This window comes from Rhinolophus sinicus, linkage group LG04, assembly GCF_036562045.2.
Source record: "Rhinolophus sinicus isolate RSC01 linkage group LG04, ASM3656204v1, whole genome shotgun sequence".
NCBI classification, from domain to species: domain Eukaryota; kingdom Metazoa; phylum Chordata; class Mammalia; order Chiroptera; family Rhinolophidae; genus Rhinolophus; species Rhinolophus sinicus.
The window spans coordinates 181,896,505-181,919,950 of NC_133754.1; the positions used below are offsets into that span (position 1 = coordinate 181,896,505).

At 48.6% G+C, this 23,446-nt stretch overlaps 2 protein-coding genes across 14 annotated transcripts in view; both read left to right on the plus strand.

Moving 5' to 3' along the window:
• The window catches only part of RALGPS1 (Ral GEF with PH domain and SH3 binding motif 1), a 289,405-nt gene extending 282,596 nt beyond the window's left edge, over positions 1–6,809 (plus strand). For 5 of the 10 annotated variants that reach the window (XM_074331041.1, XM_074331039.1, XM_074331038.1 and 2 more), the window contains one exon: positions 1,793–2,390. In XM_074331041.1, coding sequence (XP_074187142.1) covers positions 1,793–1,927 — 135 coding nt within the window. In that variant the 3' untranslated portion in view covers positions 1,928–2,390. The other 5 variants (XM_074331044.1, XM_074331047.1, XM_074331045.1 and 2 more) reach the window with 4 other exon arrangements.
• A 1,981-nt stretch (positions 6,810–8,790) lies between these two features.
• The window catches only part of GARNL3 (GTPase activating Rap/RanGAP domain like 3), a 123,977-nt gene continuing 109,321 nt past the window's right edge, over positions 8,791–23,446 (plus strand). For 2 of the 4 annotated variants that reach the window (XM_074331030.1, XM_074331031.1), the window contains exons 1-2: positions 8,791–8,979; positions 23,225–23,419. In XM_074331030.1, the coding sequence (XP_074187131.1) occupies positions 8,888–8,979; positions 23,225–23,419 (287 nt within the window). In that variant the 5' untranslated portion in view covers positions 8,791–8,887. The remainder of the gene's footprint in view (positions 8,980–23,224; positions 23,420–23,446) is intronic. The other 2 variants (XM_074331032.1, XM_019728603.2) reach the window with 2 other exon arrangements.

The window sequence follows — 23,446 nt, forward strand, 5'->3', positions numbered from 1 at the left end:
TCCAGGAGGAAGTGTGGGCGCCGCTGGAGGCAGCAGCCCCAAGTGTGAGAGCAAAGGCCAGTTCACACCCAGGGGGCTGTCGTGTGGGCCCAGGAGAGGAGGGACATCTGTTGTGCTTGTCACAGCACAGTCACAGACTTCTTGGCCCCTCCAAGCAGTTCTGTAAGTGTGAGGGAGGTGTGGTGGCATGTCTGTAACATAAATGAGGACATATATGACGAGCTGATCAGATTCTAGCGGATAAGAAACTAGAAAGCAGAGTTGGCAGAAAATCCCTGGCAAACGGAACAGTCGGACTGATCCAGGGGTAAACTTGAGCTACCTCAGCAAAGCTCAAAACGAGCTGCATTTCAGTCGCTCGACTCCGCCGTCTGCCTGCTAGGAACGTGTGCGAGGGACATGCTCACACGTGTGTACAAAGGCACGTGGGTAAGAATGTTCCGGGCAGCACTGTCCTTGAGAGAAACCTCGGGGACCCTCAGTCACCCCCTGTTATGCCACATCCGGTAGCGGTTAGGAAGACAGAGGCAGACCCGAGTGTGAGCACTGAAAGGGGATAAGTGAAAAAGCAAAATGTAAAAACGTGTAGCACGACCTCGTTTGTATTAAGATACACATATTTATCACTTGTACACTTGTGCCCAAAATGATACATAAGAAACTGTAACTGTAATTGCCCCGCTCCATGATGGGAAGACCAGGGGTTTTGATGGGCAGTCACCCCAAGACGATGCAAAGTAAACAAGGTGTGAGGGCATGAACAAGGCTGGTGCCACCTCTGGTCACTCAAGAGAGGAAGAATGTCCTGAACCTCCTCTGCACTGGTCACACCATGTGGGGGGGTGTGCGGGGGGGCCTCATTAGCTCTGAATGCCATTCTTGGAGCAGGAGGCTGGGGTGGCTCCAGGTCTGACAGTGACTGACAGCCCTGAGGAGGGCCACCAGGACAGTGGGGGAGGGGAGGGAACAGGGCCTTGGCACTGAGGCAGCCCCAGCTGGGATCACTGATGGTTCCTCTGAGCAAGAGCCCATTGCCCTCGGGGGAGGTGAGGGGGTAGCCTGAGGGTGGCAGCAGGTCCACAGCGGGTCGCAGGGAACTGGGTCAAACCCATTTGGCAGAACAGGTGTTTGATCAGAAGGACAATCGAATTTCACATGTGGTAAATGTGGGGTACCGTGGCAAGGTTTTGCTCCTTTTGAGTGTTTCTGTCCTACTTTTAGACCTAAGGGAGGGGGATTTTTTATTTCTCTACTCTTTCCCCTTTTTATTTCTAATTTACTTTCAGCCAAATATTTCCGCTCTATGCTGTGTGTCATAATAAAAAGTTGGCAAGAACGGAATATTCCACAGCAGAGGATTATTTCCCTATGCCCCGGGCCAGCCGTGTGATGACATGCAAGGGGGTGCCATGCAAGGCAGTCAGAGATGCATCTCCTCTCATGGGAAATCTCAGCGACTGAGATTAGTTTTCTTTTTGGGGAATTGTATTTGTTAAAATGATACTAACACTGAATACACTTAAATCTCATAACCCCATACCCACGCTCCTGGTTTGCTTGTTTACCGTTCTTGTAAAATGTTAGGGAGTGTATTGATTCCTCATTGTATGGTGAGGGTACATTTTTTAAACTTCTTTTTAGAAATAGAACCATAACTGTCTATTTTCTTCTGTGACTTGCTCTTTTCCTGCAGTGTATTCTTCAGAGTCTTCTGTGTCAATGTGTGTAACTTTCATTCATTTATTTGGACTGATTTTTTCTTTCTATCAATTCTTCTGTTGGTGATCCCAAGAACGATGTCCTGCTTTGTGCTGTTTGGAACAGTGCTCCTGTCACCATTCTTAAAACTGTCCCCTGGGGCAAGGAGATGCATTGTTTCCAATTTATCAGTTTGAGCAAATTGACACCAACATGGATTTGTTTTTGATGAAGTTACTTCTCGTCACACCTGCCACCTCCCCCGCGCCCCTCCCGCTGGCTTCCCTTCCGAACGCAGATGCCCATTGGGGTCCGTGTAATTTCACTCCAAGAGCAGTTGTATTTTGACCCAGAGATAGTGGCTGAGAGTGTGGGCTGGGTCTTAGCCTTGCCACTTAGGCACTGTGTACTCTGCCTCTCTAAGCCTCAGTTTCCTCATCTTTATAATGGGGATACGTCTAGTACCTGCCTCGTGGGGTGGATGTGAGGACTTGAGGATGCAATGCACGTGAAGTCCTCAGAGCAGTGCCTGGCCCACAGCGGCCACTTAGCAGATGGTAGTGGTCATTATTGCTGTGCCCTCTCCCCCCAGACCCGCTCATTCACAGACGAATGGGGAAGGCCTGGTCCCTTCCCTTAGGGACCACCTCTGGTCCCTTTCCAAAAAGTTGGAACTTTCACAAAAGGCTGAGCTTTCTCTCCTAGGTACCTGCAAACCTTATGTCATTTGAATAAGTCTCTGCAGGACGTGGCATGACTTCAGAGGCTTCTGGGAGCCCGGCCTGGAACTGGTGGTGACGCACAGGTCCTGGGCACAGGCTGATGGCCCAGGTGCTGGGAGACTCACAGCTGGACCCAAGGGGACGTGGCCTGTGGCCTCATAGTCCAGAGGGCCCTCCAGAGCAGGCCGTACCACCAGTCCCCAGCGACTGTCATGACTCATTCTGCAGCAACACCCGCCCTCCCTCTCTGGGCCCTCGTGCATCCACCAGCTGCTGCTGTGACTAGAGAGCATTCAGCCCACGTTGGGTCCCTACTGCTCTCTCCTGCACGAAAGAGTGGACAGTGTTAAGCTGTGTGGGGGACCAGAGAGAGGGCACTGGCTGTGAACTGGCTTTTTACACCCCAAGTGCATGGGGTTGCTTGCCCACAGGGCGGCCTCAGATTTTGTACAACCCCCGAAGCGTCCTCTGCGTGTACATGCCGTATACATGTGCTTGCGAGCGGCGAGCAAGTGTGAACTCTTCGAGAAACATGCATTTTGGCACAAGACTCGTGACATCACACACTTCATTGGCTTTGAGGCCCTGCTTTCACCTGAAGTGACAGCCTTGTCACCCAGGAAGGTCAGAGTGAGAGCCCAGATCCCTCCTGTTTTACTGTAAACAAACAATGCCTTAAACTGTGTCTTGTTTTCTGTTCCTATGGGTGCTACTCATCTGGAAGGCTGCTCCCTGGGCCCGGGTCCCTTCCAGGCCTTGTTGCTGTCGGCTCTTCTGAGACAGGCTTCAGGCTGGGGGGGGAGGGGGCTTGGGCCCCTGGCCTGCTTGCTTCCTCCCAGCCCCTCTCCCGTGGCCCAAGGCCCTTCTCTTCTCACCCCCTCCGCCCAGGCCAGAATGGAAAGTTGTGACGCTTTCCCCAGCTTCTCAGAAGCAGCTTGGAGGCCGCCATGCTCATGGCAAACGGTTGCGCCAACCTCTTCCCACAGGCCAGGCTTCTGTTCCCATCATCTCACCCTTTGCCTCCACTGCCAGGCCAGGGCCCATTGGGATTCCTGATTACACTGGGGAGCTGAGTGACACTGAGGCCTTAAGCTCCCTCGTCTTGTCCCCGAACCCAGTCACCAGCAAGTTTTCCATCATCCAAATCCAAGGGCACAATTGTTGATGACCATGGTGACGAGAAAGCAATGCCCTGGGAGTGAACAGCCCACGTCCTGCATTCAGTTACGAGCTCTTCACACGAACAACGTCCTTTTCTGTTACTGTCATATTTTAAGTGACTTTTATTTTGCACAAATACATTTTTATTCAAAATAATGAATAAAAATTAACTTCATTTGTGGTAGCTTTATCACCATAGCTCCCCTCCCTCCCCCATCTCTCTCATCTGGGTGCCCTAATTCTAAGAAGGAAACCCAAAAATGATTTTTTGAAAGAAGCTGAATTTCTGGGTCCGTGTTGCTATCATAGTTTCATGGCTCACACGAGATCAGACATCAAACTACCCCTAACAGTTTCTGGGCAATATGTTTCAAAAGAGCATCTTAACCAGTGAACTGTGATAGGTCAGATAAAAAGCGACTAAAGGACCCACCACTGTATTTTGATCAAATGGTGACAACTTTTCTAAAACCTTGAATGAATTGGTGAGGAAAGGAGTTGTCATCAGGAGCTTGTTTTGTGGTTGAGCTTTACTCTGTGTGCTCAATAACTACCCCTGCTCTGGAGCAAGTTCTAGAATGCTCTCATGCCAGGAGAAACTCCAGATGGTAAAGTGGAGGCCTTCAAACACTGGCCATTGGTACTTTGCATACCCACCTGCAGCCAGGGTCTGGATGCGGGCACCCGATTCATACCAACGACTCTTCAAATTAGCCTCTGGAGGCTGAATGAAAACACCACACGCCAAACGCCTCTCACCAGACCTGTGCAGTGTGAACGCTCTGACTTACGTTCAAATCTGATTCTACCTGTTAGTTTTTAAGTCTTCAGTTTGGAGGAACCTGCAACAGTGGAACATCAGCCACTTCTTTTCCTTGTGCTTCTCCACTCTTCGACTGTTCTGGCTTTTCTCACATGAAATATTATAGATGTCGATCCAAAAACCTGCGAATTTCAGGCTCGACTTAATCAGATGAGGTTCTGCCCTCTACAAAATGTTCGTCTCTTTCACAAATTAGGTTCTCTTCTGAGTCTAATGTGAGACAGCACATTCGCCGTTCTTTTCAAAGTGTTTAGTCTTTTCGCTAATTGAAAAGGATCCCACACCCCCTCCTAGAAACCTTCTTAGCTTGGACTCTTGAAGAATCTGTTCAGACCTCATTGGCAAAGCCCCCGTAGAACTGGTAAGCACCTCAAAGGTACCAGAGAAGTCCTGAGACAGGGGCTTGGGGCCGAGCAAGTGAATGAAATTCAGGTTGTCTGCTCAGTGTCGGCTTGTCCCTCAAGCTGCAAGGCAGGGACGGAGGGGCCAGGCACAGACCCCAGCGGGGACGTCCATGGGTGGATGCTCCCCCTGGAGGGAAGTGTTTCTGCTTTTTTCTCCTTGACGGTCCACAGTGCACAAATGTTTGTGACACCATTGAAGATACATGTCTTGCATGCATGTGCTGTATCTTTTTTTTTCCTTCAAGCAAACATCACGGCACCCCAAAAGGAGAGTTACAGAATGCTGTCTACAAACTGGAGTAGGTAGCTGGTGCCCCAAGAACAGCTCCCTCACCGATTCCTGGGAGTAATTTTCACCCGTTTGAGTTGAACGTGTTTTGTAATTCATGATCTACCGAGTGCATTCTGACGAATGAAACACTTCCTGGAGGATTTATTTGATGGAGAACAGTAGAAATATTGTTCTGAGTATGCCCGGTGAGGGAGTGTGGCCCCTTTCTCTTCCCTGAAGAAGCCCATTGATCACACTGTCCTACTGTGGAATCGAAAGAGGAAGATACTTGAGGGGATTCTGTTTGGGAAAGAACCCGCTCTCTCTTGCCAACTGAATTTATAAAGCATTTTTTCTTGCCAAGATGGCCAGTATTTCTTTCATCATCTTCCTCCCAACACCTGTATTTTTTAGAATGCCATTTTACAGGTGGAAAATGGTCCATGAAAATGGGAAGCCATCGGCAAGCAGGGTCTGCTTTCATTCCACAAGTGGAGCCTAGAGCTCCCACCCATGTTACTGATGCTTATAACCAGGAGAACGTTGCCAAAAACACAACCTAACTTATTTTCAGTGACTTCATCAATGACTTTAATGAGTCCCACATCATACTGGCATGTTAGGTGATTAAAATGTTTAAAAAAGAAAAACAAACACAACTACCAGAGTCCCTTTGAAAGAAAAGATTCTCTGTGCATAACCACCCATACATTCATCTGCCTCTCTAGTGAGTGCTTCCTGTGTGCCAGGCGCTACCCCGGATATGAAAGGACAAAACACTTGATGGCTGCCCTGGAGGAGCTGACCACTCAATGAAGAAATAGTTCTCACGCTGCATCTCCTCTAGCAAGTCCCTGCCTCTCTCCCAGCAACAAGTACAACCCTGTGCAGCTGCCACCAGGAAGGTTTCTAAAGGCTGCACAGATGAAAGAGCCTCTTGCCCTGCCAGTTCAGGGGCAGTGAGAACTAGGTGGTCCCAGAGGCTGGTTGGCCCAGAACCGGCAGGAGCAGAGCTCTGCTTGGGAACGCGTAGGACTCCAAGGTGGAAAGAGAGCAGGGTCCTAATGTTTGCAGTATTTACTTCCGAGGCCTTTTGGGCTTACTTTCAGTGTTCAATGCAGCGTGAGTGACAGCTGCATTTTCTTGGGTGTGGAGAACTTGGAACTTCCCATGGACCACCTCGCAGCCCTGCCTTCTGCGTGCGAGTGTACTGTCCGTTCTATAACCATTATCTCTTTACCCATTTCTGAACAACTGTGACCCTTCAGTAATGAAACAATAGTAATTAATTTATTAGTATGGTATAATCTTTAATAAATTTCGTGCCAAAATGCATGGTTTTTCACTTAGCATTCAAAATGTTGTGTAGAGAGTAGTTTTCAATTTCTTATGTATTCTTCAAAGTAAATTGGAAATCAGTTTCTACATTTTAATTCCTTTCTTGTTAATCTGTTGCATTCTCCTGGGTTGTCTTTTTTTCCAGCAGACCCCCTGCATGCAGTTGTGTAAAGACTTTCTCTAATTCCTATAAAGTGTCTCACCTGCAATAACCACTGGACATCAGCCCTCTGGGGATTCTTTAGATTTTGGGTGAAGTATTTTGTTACCTCAGTCTTGTATCAAGTTGCTGTATTTTTCAGCTTGTTACACTGATAATTGTTTCACTAATTAAATACTTTAATGTACAAACATCTTTGTTTACTTTGAAATTAAATGTGTTTTCCAATGAATATTGCTCAATTCATTAAAGTCACGTGCATTTCACTTAGCAAAGAGTTGCTGTGCCAGCTACAGGCATGAAGGATGTGTGGGGCATCCCAGTTAAGAGGTACTGGAACGTAAATGACATATATGAGCAGTGCCCTCAGGAAGGGACATAGTCAGTGCTGTGGGCACTCAGAGGGAGGTGGGGGGATCTGTGGAAGCTTTAGAAGGCAGTGGACATTTGGAGATTCATTTCAGAGATCTCCGAACACAGGGAGAGTGGAGCAGGCAGGGAGACAGAAAGGAAACGGAGGAGGAGGAGGTTGGGGAAAGCAGCCAACCCAGTCTCACTGAGTAAAGGATGGGGGAGTAATAGGATCCAAGTCTGAAAAGATATGTTGGGGGGAGTTCATGAAGTTAGGCAAAAACCTGAAGCTCACTCTAGCTTGCTTAAGAGAAAAAGGGGGACTGTCTTACAAGGTGGGGGTGGGCTGTTTTACAAGGGTTGTCTCCTGGAAACCTGAGGGGAGGACCAAAGTGGAGTCTCAAGGAGCCAGAATGAGAAGTAGATAGCCCCTACATCTTTTTCTCTCCCTTTCACTGTCTCCCTAGACTGGCTTCTCTGCTGGGAGGTGCAGAAGCAAAGGAGTCCAGGCCTTACTGGGAAAGCAAGTCATTGAGGGAGTTGCACCAGGGAGGGACATGATACAAGGTGATCAAGGGAGCCCCGGCCCTGCCTGCCTCAGTTTCCCAGCTAGTGACTTCCAAAGCTGCAGTGGCCGATTCTCCAAGCACAAGCTCCCCCACACACACTCCTCAGGCTCTGTTCCACCGCCCCAGTTCCAGGCTAGAATGGCCACACCTCCCTAGCCTAGACAAGCCCTGATAGCTGAGGGACCCTAGTTCACCTCACGATTTAGATGGCACAGTGACCCCCTAGCTTTACCCAGATGGGGTAGCTGCCTCAGCCCCGGTGCAGTGTTCAAAGATTCTGAGACGGATGTATCTGACTTGGGAAGGAGGATGGTGGGAGGTGGTGGTTGTCACACAGCTGGACAGTGATGAAGGCAAGACTTGAACCCACGATTGGTAGCCTACAAAGCTCCAGCCCCTCAGCCTCACTGCGTCAGGTGCCACAAACGACCACCAGGAGACAGCAGTACTTCTTCTTGGTGGATGGAGAGATCCGCGAGCTAACTCAGACTGTGTGGCAGAATGCCTGTTTAGCCTTGAAGGTGGGCATGTAGCCCCTGCGCGCAGCCAGCCACCGCCCGGGCACACGCGGAGGGGGGGGGGGAATGGGCGGGGCCACCGGCGTGGGCGGGGCAAGATCGCGGGCGGGGCCTGGAGGGGCGGGGCTGAGGGCGGAGCTCTGTTCCCCGCAGGGTTGAGGAGGGCCGCGAGTGAGCGCAGTATGGGGGCTCTGGTGAGAAAAGGCGGGGCCGTGCCTGTGGGCGGGGCACTGGAAAGGGCGGCTCCCAGAGGACGCCGTGCTACATTACAAAGCCCCTGGGGGTACTGAGGTGTGGAGGAGCGACGTTCAAGTGAGCCGACCCTTGGGGTGAGGGCGGGGACCTCACGGGAGCTCTGTAGCGGAGGGGTAGGTGACCTGGGCCTGGGTTAGTGCAGAGGGGCAAAGAGAGGGAGGGGCGGGGCCGTGGACAGTACACAGCTGAATGGGCCTTTCGTGTGTGCATGCCTAACAGAGGTGCGGAGAACAAGCTTTGGGAACCGGGTTGGGACCAGGGTGGGATGGGCGTGGCTAGAGTGCGGGGCGGGGACGGGGCGAGGCACTGGCTGGGTTGAGGAGCGTGGGGTAAGCTGGGCTGAAGTTCCGGGAATGGGGGGCCCGGAGCGGGGTCTCGACGCAGCTGAGGGGCACGGAGTGGGCAGGGCTGAAGTTCGGGGCGGGGTCTGGACTCGGCTAGGGGCAAGGACTGGGCAGGGCTGAAGTTCGGGGCGGGGCAGGGGCGGGGCCTGGGCCGGGCGGAGGCGCTCGGGGCGGGGCGTGGGCTGCGGCGCGTGAGCCTAGAGGCCCTCCGAGGCCCGCCGAAGCCCGAGCCCACCCGAGTGCGCCCGAGCCCGCGGCCCCCGCCCCGGGGCGATGGAGCAGGAGCTCGGTGGGGAGGCCGCTGCGCTCCTGCGGCAGAAGAGGGCGGCGCTGCGGCGCAGGGGGTGCAGCTTCGAGAGCCCCAGGTACCGCGGCCAGGAGGGGTGCGGCTGGGAGGGGCAGAAGCGGGGTGCCGGCCACGTGTGGGGGGTGGAGGTCGGAGGGAACCGAGGGCTGCGAGGCCGCGGCGCGGGGTGCGGTCGCTGGGGGGGAGGTCTGAGGGTATCCGGCGAAGAGCCTGGGCCGAGCGGCGGGGGATCGAGGGGGCTGGAGCATACGAGCGGCAGGTGCGAAGGGTGTCACCCCAGAGAAGAACCTGGCGAGCGTCGGGAATCCAGACCAGATGAGACGCCCGCAAAGCGTTGGTCCTATGGCAGGCCCGGAGCAGAGCTTTGGCTCTCGGCGGAATCCGGGCTGTGGAGAACGCCCTGCCCGCCGCTTGTAAATTGCTCAAGGACAAGGTCGGGAAATAGCCCTGCTGAAGTCCAAGGGAGGTTTCCCTCCTCCGGGGAGCCTCTCTGCGCTGCCCCAGGACCCGGGCCAGCTCCAGCCTCCCCATCCTCGCTCCGCAGGTAACGCACACCTGCTGCCTCACAGCCCCGCCCATCCTGGCACCGTGTGGCCCCCTGCAGGTGAGGTCTCTCGCGCCCCTCTGACCTGCCGACACCTTTCCTCCGCTGGGGGTGCCCGTGCCCCGGCTGGCCTCCTTCCTTTGGCCTGCGGACTCTCCCGAGATGCTCGGTTCCCCCTCCTCCCTGGAACCTTGCCCCACAGACACGCCCTCCCTCGCCGGGTTTGGCGGCGCTCCCTCTGCTCTGCCAGCCCGGTTCCCTCCGAGGGCATTTTCTTAACTTGGAGTGCCTTCTCCTGCTCCAACATTGCTGATGTTGGCCCTGCTATTTTGCAGCTCCCCCCGCGCTTCTAGATGACTCCCGCAGCCTGTCCACTAGACTTCCCGTCTTTATTCTTTCTTCTCTCAAATCCACATCCTCACTGGCTGCAGGAAGGGTCTTACCCAAACTGTCGGCTGTGCCCCTCCCGCTGCCTAACCGCTCTCTCCCGCCCCTCCCCCGCGCCGGCCATCAGGAGCTCTCCATCTCCCACAGATGGGGACTGGGGTAGGGAACAAGGAGAGATAGAAGCCAGGAGGCCAAAAAGAGGGTTCCACTGCTGGGCTGAAAAACAAACCAGTCTCCTTAATATGAGGTCTGAGTCCTTGCACACCTTGCCTCATCCTTGGTGCTCCTGCAGTGCTGGATGAGAGTGAGTATAAGCATCATGAGGACAGGGGCCATTGCTGTCCTGGTCCCTGCTCTGTCTGCAGAGCCTGGCTCAGGCCTGGCCCATTACAGACAGTCATTATCTGCTGAGTGATGAAATGCCTGACCAGCTGGTAATTCTCTTATGCTGTGCTTTTTCTCATCAGTGCCTTTACTCATATCATGCTCTTTTCTGTGGTTACTGCCTAACCCCTCCTCCCCTGGGAAGTCTTCCCTGAACCCCAGGATGAACTCAGGGCTGTATTAACAATCTGCATTATCGGCTCTTCCGCATGCTGTTGTGTATAATTACCTGGATAATATGCTGGGAGATCCTATTTGTCTGGGAGGACCACACAGATACGATCTCTGTCCTTCTGGTGCTTCCTCTCGTGTTGCTGGAACATGAGGATGCGGAAGAGTGTACCAAGAGATGAGGCTGAAGAGATGAGCCCAAAGCCGGATGCAGGCTGGATCCGGGTGTGAGGGAGAAAGCTTAGAGGAACGCTGTCCAGGAGAGCTTGCGAAGCATTCTCCAATCTGTGCTGTCTGAAACCGTAGCCACCAGCCACCTGTCACTCCGAGCACTTGAAATATGGCTAGTGCAACTAAGGAACTGAACTTTAAATGGTATTTAACTTTAATTAACTTAAATTTAAATAGCCACATGTGGCTAATGTTTGCAATATTGGACAGCACCAAATAGAAAGTTTTTCTCTTGCTCTGAATTCTCACTTTTACCATCCTCTCCTTTCTCCTCATGACCTTACTCACCTGAAAGACTAAAGGACGTCTTGGCCTCCAGCGGTGTTTTTTCTCTATTGAACACACCATAATATTACTGTATAAGCCTTAGAAATAATGATTACCAATTTTCTGGTGACAAAAATAATTCATGTTTGCTGGAGGACAATTTATCTAATCCGCCTTTATTATTGTACGTGCAGTTTCTTGCCAGATTGTCACTCTTACTAAAGACACATTGAATCCATGTGCATTAGCCTGTGTATGAAGAGGTGCTCTGTTTCCTTCAGGAAAATTCGTAGAAGTGAGAGGGATTATCGGATCTGAGAAAATGATCAGTTTAAAGGCTTTTGAAACAGAAATTGTACCATTGTACAGTTCCCCCAAAAGCATATATGTGTGTCTGTTTTTTCTCATCTCCAGTGCTAAGCATTATCATTTATAAATGTTTGCCAACGCGGTACCTGTGTTTTAATTTGACTTTTTGTTTAGTAGGGAAGTGAAACTTTTTTCTCATGTTTATTCGTAATTTGTATTTCTTTTTAAATAAAATATATATGCATGCACTTTGTCCATTTCCTTTTGGAATGTTTATCTTTGCCTTATTGAATTGAAGCACTTTTTACTTATTAAGGGAATGAAGTTTTTTGGTCAAATATGTAGCAAATATTTATTGCAGTTCATTATTTGCCTTTTAACTTTATTTGTGGTGTTTTTTTGTTAAAGTTTTTACTATGATTTTTTTTTTTTTTAATATAGTCAAATCTATTCCTCCGGTTTATGCTTAATTAGGAAAGACTTCCCTAACTTAAAAGAGATCAATGTTTAGCTATAATTCTCCTATTGTTTTTGTTGCTCTAAAAAAAAATTACCTCTTTAATCCATTAATCTACATTATTGCACGTTTAAGTGAGACTATTAAGAGCTACCTTGTATTGGACAGACATAATGGACTCTTCAGGCTAACAGGAGAAAAATCACCTGTGAAAGTTCTTAACTATATGAGTGTGTGGGTCCTTACCCCAGGCCGATTGTTCCAGAAAGGCCAAGGTGGTCATGGGGTGTGGGGATGTGAAGGAAGCCCGGTAGTTGATTCTGATGGACAGCAGGGGGGTGGGGAACAGCCTCTCCTCATTTGTGGGCGCGTTGCCAGGTTAGCCTCCCTTATTGCAGAGGCCTCAGTGACTTCTCATTTCCTATCAGATCAAGTTTAAATGCCACTGCCTCGTGTTCAGGGCCTTTTAGAATCTGGTTTAACTATATTTACTTACTCATCTTATTGATATGGGGGAGGGAAGGCATTACTTTCAGGATGGCAACTGTCTTTGCTAAATATCCCACATCAGCTCTGATAACTGGTGGGCAGACACAATGCATAATGAATAAAAAGGAGCAAGGAGTGGCCCAGGTGTTAGGCCTGCAGGCAGGTGGCGGTGAGAGGCCAGCTGGGGAATCGGGAGGCCACAGGGCGAGACGCTTCTGTGGTTAGACCACTTGCCCTAGATATATGTGTCCTGATTTTTACAGGAAGGTATTTCAGATGGTTTTCAAGAACAAGGGCTTTGGACTCAGACAGACCTCAGTTCAAATTTCTGTCCTTTCACCTGCTGTGTGTGTGGCTTGGGACAAGTGGTTAACCCCTCTGAGGCTTGGTTAACTCCTTTGTAAAATGACAGTGACACATATCTCACAAGACTGATGTGAGCTTTAAAGGAACTAGCTTATGCAAAGTGCTAAAAAACAGTATCTGGCACAAAGCATTACTAAATGGCAACTTTTATGGACAAAAACGGTTAACATTTATATGAAAGTTCTCAACCTTTCCTTCCCCTTGCCTCATTAAATTGCTAGCTTTGCTATTCAATTTTTCCTCCTGTGCCTGCGGAGCAAGGTCCTGCCTTGCTGTTTTGCATGTTCGAGCTGCAGATTTAGGAAGAGGGATTGAGAAGAAGGACTATAGGTGCTCAGGGCGCTGGTTAGGACTGGCTGGAAAAAAACTTTTATGGGGTGTTTAGAGGTGGGCGGTGCCAGAAACACCTGTTTTGTATGAAGGAGGCCAATAGGTCTCCCTATTGTTTTGTTGCTTAAAGATATATTTCAAAAAAATAGATCTGTTATCTTTGGTGACCTTGTGGTGATTCAGAAACACAGTCAATGAACCCAAGTTATTTTCAGTTACTCTTCTGTTGCTGAGCTGGGTCCTTTTGGCTACAACACCGGACCCCGTTTCCGTCACAGTGTTAACAGGGTTACGTACTAGTAGGATTGATTTTGCAAGGCAAATTCTAAAGCTCAGAGAATCTCCCCTGAAGGGAACTTGACACATCACTTAGGTCAACACCGCAGACAGTGGTAGTCAAAGTATGATCCCTGGACCAGCAGCATGGGCATTACCTGGGAATTTGGTGGACGTGCAAATTCTCATGCTCGAGCCCAAATCTACTCAATCAGAATCTCTGGGGATGGAGCTCAGGAAACTGAGAACGAGTTTCTAGTTGGATACTGTGGTTCTCAGTCCTAACACATGAGACTCACTGGGAGGGCTACTTAAACAGTTTCCTGGGCCCCACCCCCAGTGATTCACTAGGTCGGGTGGGTCTATGAATTGTATTTCTCACTAACTCACAAGTAATGCCAGCACTGCTGGTCCATTTTGAAAAGCAGTCCTCGAAGGTAATGCAGGGAGCCCACTACAGGATAAGGCAAGCCGTTGTAGTATTGGGCAGCTCTATTGTCTTTCCCTGATTGCACAGTCAGAGCTTACTTCATTATACTTGCCACCCATTCAAGATTCTGCTTTCATAATCATTTGCGGCAGCAATGCCTGCAGTTCTGACTCCAGGTGAAAGGTGGGGGCTTGGATTGTGGGGTGCAGACTCGGTCAAGTGGTTCTTACTCCGGCCGTCCAGTTGTGATCACTATTGAAGAGTTCTTTAGCCATAAGCTGGACTAGTAACTCATTGCCATCTTTTCTGATTGGGGCCTTACCAGTTGTTAATTTTTGTTTCAAAGATTATCGAAGGCTATGGGTAACAAGCAAAGGAGAATCGTGCGGTCATGCAATTGCAAAATGCTGGGGTAGCCCAAGCTTTGGGAGAGGGCAGAGCCAGGTGTTCAAATAATGGCATCAGTCTTTCCCAGGCAATTGACAATAATGTCAATTGTCTTTTCTGGGTTGGCTTTATTCTCAAGGTCTTTCTTCATGGAGGCAAAGAAAATTAACTATCCCAGGCTTACTTTCTACCAATGGACAACCCCAGCAGAAAGATAGGGCCTCTTTCTCAGTGGTTCTAGAGCATGTGCCAGGCTTGACATTCATTGGATCTCTTGGGTTCTATGCTCATCCCTGAGCCAATCATTTTGGCCAGAAGGGAGTATAACATGCTAATTGGCTGAGCCTGTGTCATATGCCCAACCCAGAACTGAGGGATTAGATCACTTCCATCCATAGAGACCAAGAGACAGTGATTGCCCAAAGGAAAAAAATCAGTGCTATTACCAGAAGAGGGATGGATACTAGATTGGGGTGGGGCAGGCGGGGTAGGGGAGAGGGGCAGAGTGCAATTACATCTGGGAAGCTTTCCAAGACACCGATACCCACATGCCACTCCAAAGTCACAGAATTGGGGTTTCTGTATTTATTTTAGTTCTTGTAAAAGACTACCTTAGTTCAATGGTTAAATTATGCTTACTGTGTTTAGCAAGAGTGGGTGCAGAGCCCTACATAGACAGAAGATTGGGAATTACAAATGGAAAACATTTTCTACTTTCCCAAATATTGCTTCCTACATGGTAACTTCCTTATTAGTAATGTACATAACTCATGCCTTGTGAGAACAAATTCGATGCCAAGACAAATGCTTACTTGTGCCTGAATGTGGTTTGCCTGGCCAAGAGAGGATCAGAAAAGAACAATTATCCATTATGCTTTGGGTTGCCTTCTTCCTTATGTTTCTCCTGACTCTTAGATTCTTAGATTTTTTTTTTTTTTTTTCATTTTTTCCAGGAGACTTTTTTTTTAGGTAGTTTTGTGAACAAGTATTTTAATGTGAGCTGTTTTCATAGTCTTCGTTCCTCCATATTATGTCTTTTTGTTTGTGTCAAGCTCGTAAGTATTTAATCACAAATAAATCTGCTGCTGTCAGTTTTCTTTTGGAAAAACAGCAGACTTCCTGGGAAGGACTATTAAGGGCTGTCCTTATTGGGCTGACATAATGGGCTCTTAGGGCCAACAGAAGAAAATTAATTTTCATATTATGTCTGTTCTCCTATGAGAAGGAAAGAAATCTTTTATTATTCACTAAGAGTTTAAGTTAATATAAACCAGCTTCCTTTCTTAGAGGAAGACAATAGTCAAATTAGTTTTGCTGTGGAAGGTCAATATGAAAAATTATGTTTGGTTGTCTGCTTTCCAGACCTGAAGATCTGAACAGAGATGAAGTCTGACAAATAATACTGTAGGAAAATTATAAGGGATTTGGCCTATCAGTGAGACTCACTGCTTGTTTTCCTGGGGAGGGTGGGGCAGTTCTAAAGCAGCGTGCAAGTGTAGAGATGTGGGAAAATATAGACCACACATCTGGTTGACTCTAGAGCTAGGATCTTGAAGACAGTAAACAAATACAAGTTAGCAATGCAGTGTGTGCCTGCTCAAGGAGGTGTACATAGGCTACTCGCTGTTGGATTGCTTATAAAAGTTAAAAAGAAAAATCCATCAGAATTACATCACTACAATACTAACCATCTGTTAAAAAGATTGATGCCAGTTTATACTTCTGACTTGGAAGTTGATTGTATTTAACTCACAATATCCAAAATATTGTCATTTTAACATGTAGTCCATAGTAAAAATAATTAAGATAATTTACCTTTTTTTTCTGTACTGTGTAAACTCTGATGTGTATTTTACACGTACAGCATCTCAATTCAGACTAACCACATGTTAAGTGCTCAATTGCCAAGTGTGGTTTGGGGCTACCATATTCGACGGTGCAGATATGGACACTCAGGTAAGAAGGGTTGGAAGAAAGCATTAGGGTTTTTGTTTTGTTCTTTAATATGACTGTGAATCACAGTGAAATAGGGAAAGGTAAAAAAAAAAAAGAAATTGTGGGTAAAAGGGATACCATATGTCTTTACAAAAAGGGAATCAATACATAAACTTTGTGAGTCAGGAAGAATGACTGTGGTTTGCTGAACTTTGGTTAACTATTCATATCAATCCCAAGTAAAATTTAGACTTTGAGACTTAAACATGAAATTATTGAATCATGGATACATGATACTATTAAATATTTTTTTTAATTTGAGGAAATTAGTATAAATAGTTTTTGAAAAAGAGAGAGGGAATGATTTTCTGTGTCATGTTGCTGACAGGTCAAGCAGAAGGAAGAGATAAGAATTGACCATTGGGTTTAGTGTCAGGTGTGTCATTGGTGGCCTTTTACAAGAGCTGGCTCTTGGGAATAGTGAGGAAGATAGTCTGACTGGACTGGCTTCAAAAAACAATGAAAGGAGAACTGGAAACGATGAATATAGTCAACTCTGCAGGGGCGGAGGGGATGTGAGTTGAAAAATTATTTATTTGATTTGGTTTGTTTGGTTTGGGGTTGTCGTTGTTTTCTTTGTTGTTGTTGTTTTTGTTTGCTTTTGTTTTATAAAGATGTTTATATCTGATGGGAATGATCCAGGAATGAGAAAAGATTCAGTAGGGGGTGCTTTACCTGAAAAAGAGAAAATTTACAGAGGACATAATAGCTGCCTTCCCACATTTGAAAAGGTATCATGAAAAAGGACTGAGGCCCACTCTGTGTGTGGCCCCAGGCTAGACCTAAACTCACAGTGGGTATGAGGGATAATAAAACAGGTGACCTCATACATGAAAGAAACCCCAGCAGTCGGTGCTCCCTGAGCTACCATGGCTGACTTCAAGATGCAGACACATTTTTATTACTGGAGATGTTAAAGCATCTATAGGTTGGACTAGTGTTTCTCAACTCCTGTGTTTTCCACAATGCATACGAGTTGATACAATTTTTGGTGGCTCACTCGAAAAGCCCGTGAACAGCATGACGCAGGTCAGTGACAGTGACAGCACAGTCATTCAGCAGTGGCCTGAGAAGCATCCAGGATTGGGGTGCTGTTCTTTGGTTGCCCTTCAGCACCTCTTTGCTGTGTGAGCAGAAGTACCTAGAGCTTTGAGCAAGCCCTCGTTTACACTCCAAAGGCAGAATTCCTATGTATTCCCATAAAAGCACAGTCTCTTTCCATCGCCCACTGGAAGTTATACGCCATACCCGCCAGAAGGAGGCTGTGCCCTGCTCTGCACTCTGCAGAGGGTCACATGCACTGTTCAGCTCAAAATCCAACCGGACAGACGCCACTACAGAAGGCCTAGCAGTTGGTAATCTGTTGCCAACAACAGAATCCATTCTACTTGCTACAAGCAGAGCAGATTTAACAGTGATATGGGGAGTTCGGTGCTTACAAAGTTGTTGGCAGGGCTGGACAGCGACTCCAGTGCGAGTTCCAGAAGCAGCTCCGTGCCCCCAAGACCATGGCCCTCCACTGTGATCAGGAAAGCTGCCAGTCGTAACAAGAAGCTGATCAATCCAGAAGCTGCTGCCACCTCAGCCAACTGCGGAACCACACTACCAGCTCTGCTTTGGTCCCCAAAGCTGCCACTGCTGCCTCGGAAAGCCCTAGAACCAAGAAGCTGCTGACTCCACAGGCGACACAGCTCCGCCATGACCTACAAAGCAAAACGATGCCCTGTATCCTCTCTCTGAATCTGCCTGGCTCCCTTCCAAATCCGAGTCTCTCGTGATTGCATCTGATTTGTGGAATCGAAATTGGAACTGCCGAGGAGGTTGGGATGTGTACATTTTAGCTTTCCCACCTTTGCACACTGGGATGGGATTGAAATGGGTATTGAGCAAGTCGTTCCACGGTATCTGCCACAAACAGCATCTTTTCTTCAGTACAGCAAAAATAAATTTGACACATTGGCCAGAAGTTGGCAGCACACGCAGGGAGTTTCCTGTACACTGGGGTGCCAGTGCATACATGGCATGCCAGCCTTGGAGCAGCTTTAGTGGGCGAGGAGGTAAAAATGGAAAACCACACCTCAGATGGGTGCCTGAAATGGACTTTCCAACCTGAAGTGGCAGTGGTTCCATAATTTTAGCCCAAGTGGAAAGTAGGATGCAAACGCCTGCCTTGCATTTTGTGACCAGAGGGAAGAGTGTCTGTAGCAGAGCTGCCGGCCATTAAGTGTTTTCTAGTGTCAGTGCCATGACCAGGCCTGGGTTGATGTTTTGCAGATGTACATGTCACAGGCCTTGCAGAGCCCCTGCCTGTCAGAGGCGGGCAGAGACACTGAGCAGGTCCCACCGCGGTCTGCCTGAAGCCACCATGACCTCACTCCAGAAAGCCACACAGCCCGAGTCAGTGTCTCTGTGGCAGGGGTGTCTTTTTCTCGTGTTCTAGACGTTCACATAGTCACTACTTCATTCGGCAGGTATTTGTCGAGCGTTGTGTGTTGGGCAGCGGGGGGACACGGGGAACAGGACAGATGGGGGCCCTGCCCTCGAAGACGAAGGCAGACCAGCTACCAGTAGAGAAGTGAGTAACCAGGGCGACTTCCATTGTGCTGTGTGCCATGGAAGAGGAAGGTGACAGGACAGGCAGCAGCTGTATGTGGGGGGAACGTTTAGATTTGGGGGCCAGAGGGAATTTGTCTTCCCACCGCCCCCCAGCTCTGTGGGGGTGCTCCTGCTGAGACAGCTCAGACCCCAAAAAGCTGATCTTGGTTTAAGAATAGGCAAGAATGGTGATTTCTGCTTGGTTTAAGGTTGTTTTCAGCCAACAATCAGACCAAGGAATAATGTACACGATCAAGAATGCAAGGGAGGGCGTGCGGCTCCCAGAAGTTCCCTCTGCTCCCCGTGGAATAACGGGCGAAGCGCAGTGATGGATTCAGGAGGCCCCACAGGAGGTACCGGCCACGGCCAAGGTGAAGGGGCCGGAACTGAGACCTCGCGGCCTCTTCCGCGGTTGTGCTGCGTTCAGGGGTCGGCCCAACAGCGTGTGAGGCGGCGTGTGTGCCGCAGTGGTGTTCTTCGTGCTGTTTCTTGCTGCATCGTTGGGCCTCAGCAGGCCTGGCCATGGCCACTGCAGCTGCTGGTCGCCCTCCGGAGCTCCGTGACAAGTTCTCTCAGGGACCCCGTTGCTTCCCGTGGCCATCAGCACAGGGCTGGCTATCTGTGAAGTAGGCCACGTGTCTCATGTGTGCCGTCTTTTTAGACTCCCAATATTCAACACTCAAGGCACACTGAGGGCTTGGGAGTCACAACGTGAGAGGAGAAACTAAATCGGCTTCTGAGGGCTCTTCTCAGTCCAGTTAAAACCTCCATGTGTACAAAAGCGCGCCACACGGGAGATCGGCTCTTGGACGCCCTCATTTCCTGTCCTCAGGCCCAGCCCGCTCCCAGAAAGCACTTCCACACTGAATCAACCTTTTTCTTGCCATATTCTGGTAGTTTTCTCCTAGAGCCTGTGAAGCCTGATGTATTATTTGACGTTTTGTTTTGAGAGACTTCTTGTTCTTGCATTTTCTTGAGAAAACAAAGCTGTTACATTTTTCATCTGATCCCTGTGCAAAATCTTCTGATCTGTACTCTTCCTCTGCCTTTTGCAAACCTCATTTCGTGGGTCCTGTGCTAGTTTATTCCCGCATGTTCATCTTTGAATGGAGGCAGTTTGGTCCAGGTCTGTGTTGACCGGTTAACAATATGGGTAGATTCACCTTGACGCCCCTCCCTGTTTGTCTGAGCAATGGTGAATCTTCTCTTTCAGAGCTTGAGCTGGAGGTCTGGCCTTGATCCTTCTTGGGAGGTGGAAAGGGTCTGGGGGCAGTGGGAACGTGCCATCGGGTTTCCCTCTCTCCCCAGGCTTTCCCTCCCATCGGCAGGGTCCCCTGTGCCTGTGGTGTATGTGACCTCATGGCAGGACTTCTCCTGAATTTTCAGCTGTCCCTCTCCAAGTTCAGGGCAAACGGGCCGCTCCAAAGAGGGCCTGGCTTGCTGTGATTTCCCATGACTTGTGGATCTTTTTGTGGATTCAAATCTGTAGATTAACACCTTTAAAGAGGTTCACATGCCTCCTAAGGTATATTTTTCCTTCTCTTCTTCAGCCCTTCCTCAGATTAGGTGTCCCCTTCATGTTAGAAAGCTGGGGCAGTGAGGAAAAAAAAAAGAAAAAAGGAGAAGAAACAGCTTCTGCCCAGTGCAACCCTAGCTTCCAGCTTTCCTTGCAAATCGGGCATTGTCAGGCCCCAAGGACATTCTTGCTCATTTCCCTCACATTGCACAGGATACGCAGAACTTGGTGTTTGCTTCCATCTGTCCACAGATCTTCAGAGTTATAGCACAGAATCTGGCCATTCTCTTGTTTCAGTAAGTTTTCTTCTCTATACTGGGCTGCTTGTGCTTATTTCCATGGGTTCCAAGGAGTTATGCAAATGAGCGCTTACTCTGCCATCTTTCCAAGAAGTTCTTCAACTGCTGAATATTTTAAATAGTGAGACAATAAAGATAAAATATGTCAGAAGATTAAGAGGAATGCACATTTTTTAAATTAGGAAGTTAAAACCGGGAATGGTAATAGAAATGAGTAAAAGGATTAAAATTAACAGTGATGAGACAGAATCTGCGAGGTTAGAAAATGAAGCTAAAGAACTAGATGAAAGTATTAAAAATCTCAAGCTCTAAGGGTAAAGTTATAGCGAAAAGGTCAGATTAAATGGCGGGAAAGGTTTAAAAGAACTAGCATTTAAGTGTTTTTAAACAAAAATTGAAAAATTAAAGGGCTAGAAAATAACATGCCAAGACAATGAGGTAATCTCAGTATTCCAAGATCAAAAGAAACTAAGCAGAATGCGAGCACTTACGAAGGTAGACAATTAAGTTCGCGAACTTTCCACTGTGTAAGTCACCTTTGTATAAGGTTGTCTCGTTCTGTAATATTGCATGTTAAGGATGGCCTGTATTTACTGAGATACAACGATGTCTGCAACTATGTTTTAAATAGAAAAGCAAGTCACAGAACGTTGTCTAGTCCACGTATACGTGTCACATAAAGCTTTGCAGATACGTCGAGAGAGGAGTGATAAGAATCGGACCAAACTTAGTGGGAAGAGGATAGCGAGTGGAGGTGGAGTGTTGTGGACACTGTCCCCTCACCCCCCCCGTGTGCTGTCCCTGTCACTCCAGCACTCCAGCACCCACACTGGGGTGACTGAGGTGGGCTGTCCTGGCCCCGTGTGCAGAGAGCGTCAAGGAGCTGGGAGTTTACATCCCACGCCACCCATGGTCCTCGGCTCCTTGTCCCAGGGGGACAGTTCTGAGGCTCCATCTACCTCAAGCCGCACTGTCCAAAATACAAAGCAAGCTACGGACGTGACTTTACATGTTCTAGGAGCCATATTAAAATGAATTCTAATCTGTTTTATCTTCGACATGTAATCAATATAAAAATTATTAATGAGATCATATAGATTCGTTTCCATTTGTACTAAGTCTTCAAAGTCTGGTGTGTATTTTATATCCACACGTCTCGTTTTGACTGCTGACATTTCCCATGCTCAGTCATCACCTGAGGCAAGTGGCGACCAGGCTGCCCAGCCCAGCTTTGCGCAAGTTGACGCTGTGCCTTCCCAGGGGGAAATGAAAATGGAACCTCATGTCACTGGCCTGCTTCTGCCACTCCCTTATCAGTTTCTTTGAGGAACACTTTTTTTTCACTTGCATGATTAAAAGAAGAGCACTTTTCTTAATCTCTCACAAGCAAGTTATTATTTTTGTAATTTAAAAAATTCTAGCGGTTTCAGAAGACAAAAAAGAATATGTCTCCCGTGCAGAAGCCCTGCTTTGTTGTTTGTTTGTTTACTGCTAAGGCGGACATAATCCTCAGTGACACTGAGTTTCAGAAGACTTGCGATTCCACTGAGTAAAGAACACTGAGACCGTGCCAGAACCCTGGCTTCTTGCCATTTGTCATGTGTGGAAGGAAGGCTTGAGCCTTTCATGTCTATCTAGTTGCTTCCAAGGGGGAGCCAGCCGAGGGGGAGACCACCTAGAAGTCTGGGTCAGGTCTGCAGCAGGTGGGCTTCCCAGGCCAGGAAAGGCGATGGGTGGGTGAGGTGGGGACCGGGTCATCATTTAGAAAGGACGCATGCCAGGAGGACCTGGCAAGTGACTTTAAAAAAAAAAAAAACATGCCTGCAGCCCAACTGGTAGCACTGTAGCAGCGTGAGAATGGGCAGTGTCTGTCTGGCTCCAAATGCCCAGGCTGTATGGAGTCACTTCTCGTGGCACCCAACCTGGCATCAAGAGAGTGTTTCCTGAGCAGGTGCCTCTCCTCCGTGACACTGCCCCGAACCACTCAGCCTTCTGTCTCTTGCCTTGTCACAGTTTTTATTACGAAGATGTTATAAGAGTCCCTTTCGACCCAAGTGTTATCTAAGGGTGCTTTTTATTTTTCCATCTCCAAGTCATTGGATTTTGTTTGCTTGTTTGTCCCTTGAGGTGGATGTGAGGGGAGAACGCTGCTAATTGGCTCCGAAAATAATTCCAGTCAGAAGGAGCCGGATGCCTCCATTTCCCTGACAAAGCAGCTGTCACCCCAGAGCCACCGTCCCCACCTTCCTCATTGTATCAGCAGAGAGAGGCGCACGCAGGCCTCAGGGATGCAGGTCTCAGTTTATTCCCAGGAACCCATGTATTAGTTCAGCAAGCGTCCACTGCTTACGTGCCCTGTGCCATTACTCCTGAAATGTGGGTTTGGTCCTTGTTGTCTAGTGTTGTTGCCAGTGTAGGCCCTTTTTATGGCTTTCAGAAATTTTCATTGGAAATCAGGAGATAATCCAAGCTCCCCTAGACTAACAGAGTAAAGGCCATAAGGTCCCACCATTAACTATTCTCCAAAAGCACTCTAGATACAGCTGTCTCTTCCTGAATGAATGTTGCATTTTCCTAAGGAGGTTTGTGACGGTTTAAATGCTCAATGTCCTCCTTTCCCCTTAGACCCCACTGACGTGGCAGTGTGGATGACACGCTTGGGTGTGACTGCATTTGGACGGTTCCAGGGGCATGATGCCTTCCTCTCCCGTATCATGCTCGGGCATCATTCAGGGCGTGGTGCAGTCTAGGTGGGGCACCTGGGTTTGGGGACTGCCTTGGCTTCCCCGCTAACGTACTAACGGACTGGCCTCTGGGTAGGAGTGCAAGAATCAGCCAGTGATTGGCCTGTCATTCTTCTCTGTTCCCAGTGCCTTTCCCAACTCCTGCTTCAGTCCAGCACCTCAGCCTCCAGGCCCACTGATGGATCCACTGACGAAGGGGTCCTGTGGCGGTCAGATCGCACACACCCTTCTGTGGAAAGCAAAGTCATCGCTCTCCTTTGGCATCCAGCCCCTCCAGACATGGCCAACAAAAGACCCTGAAGTAGAGTCCCAGGTCAACCTGTAAGTAAGTAAAAAAAGCACCATCTT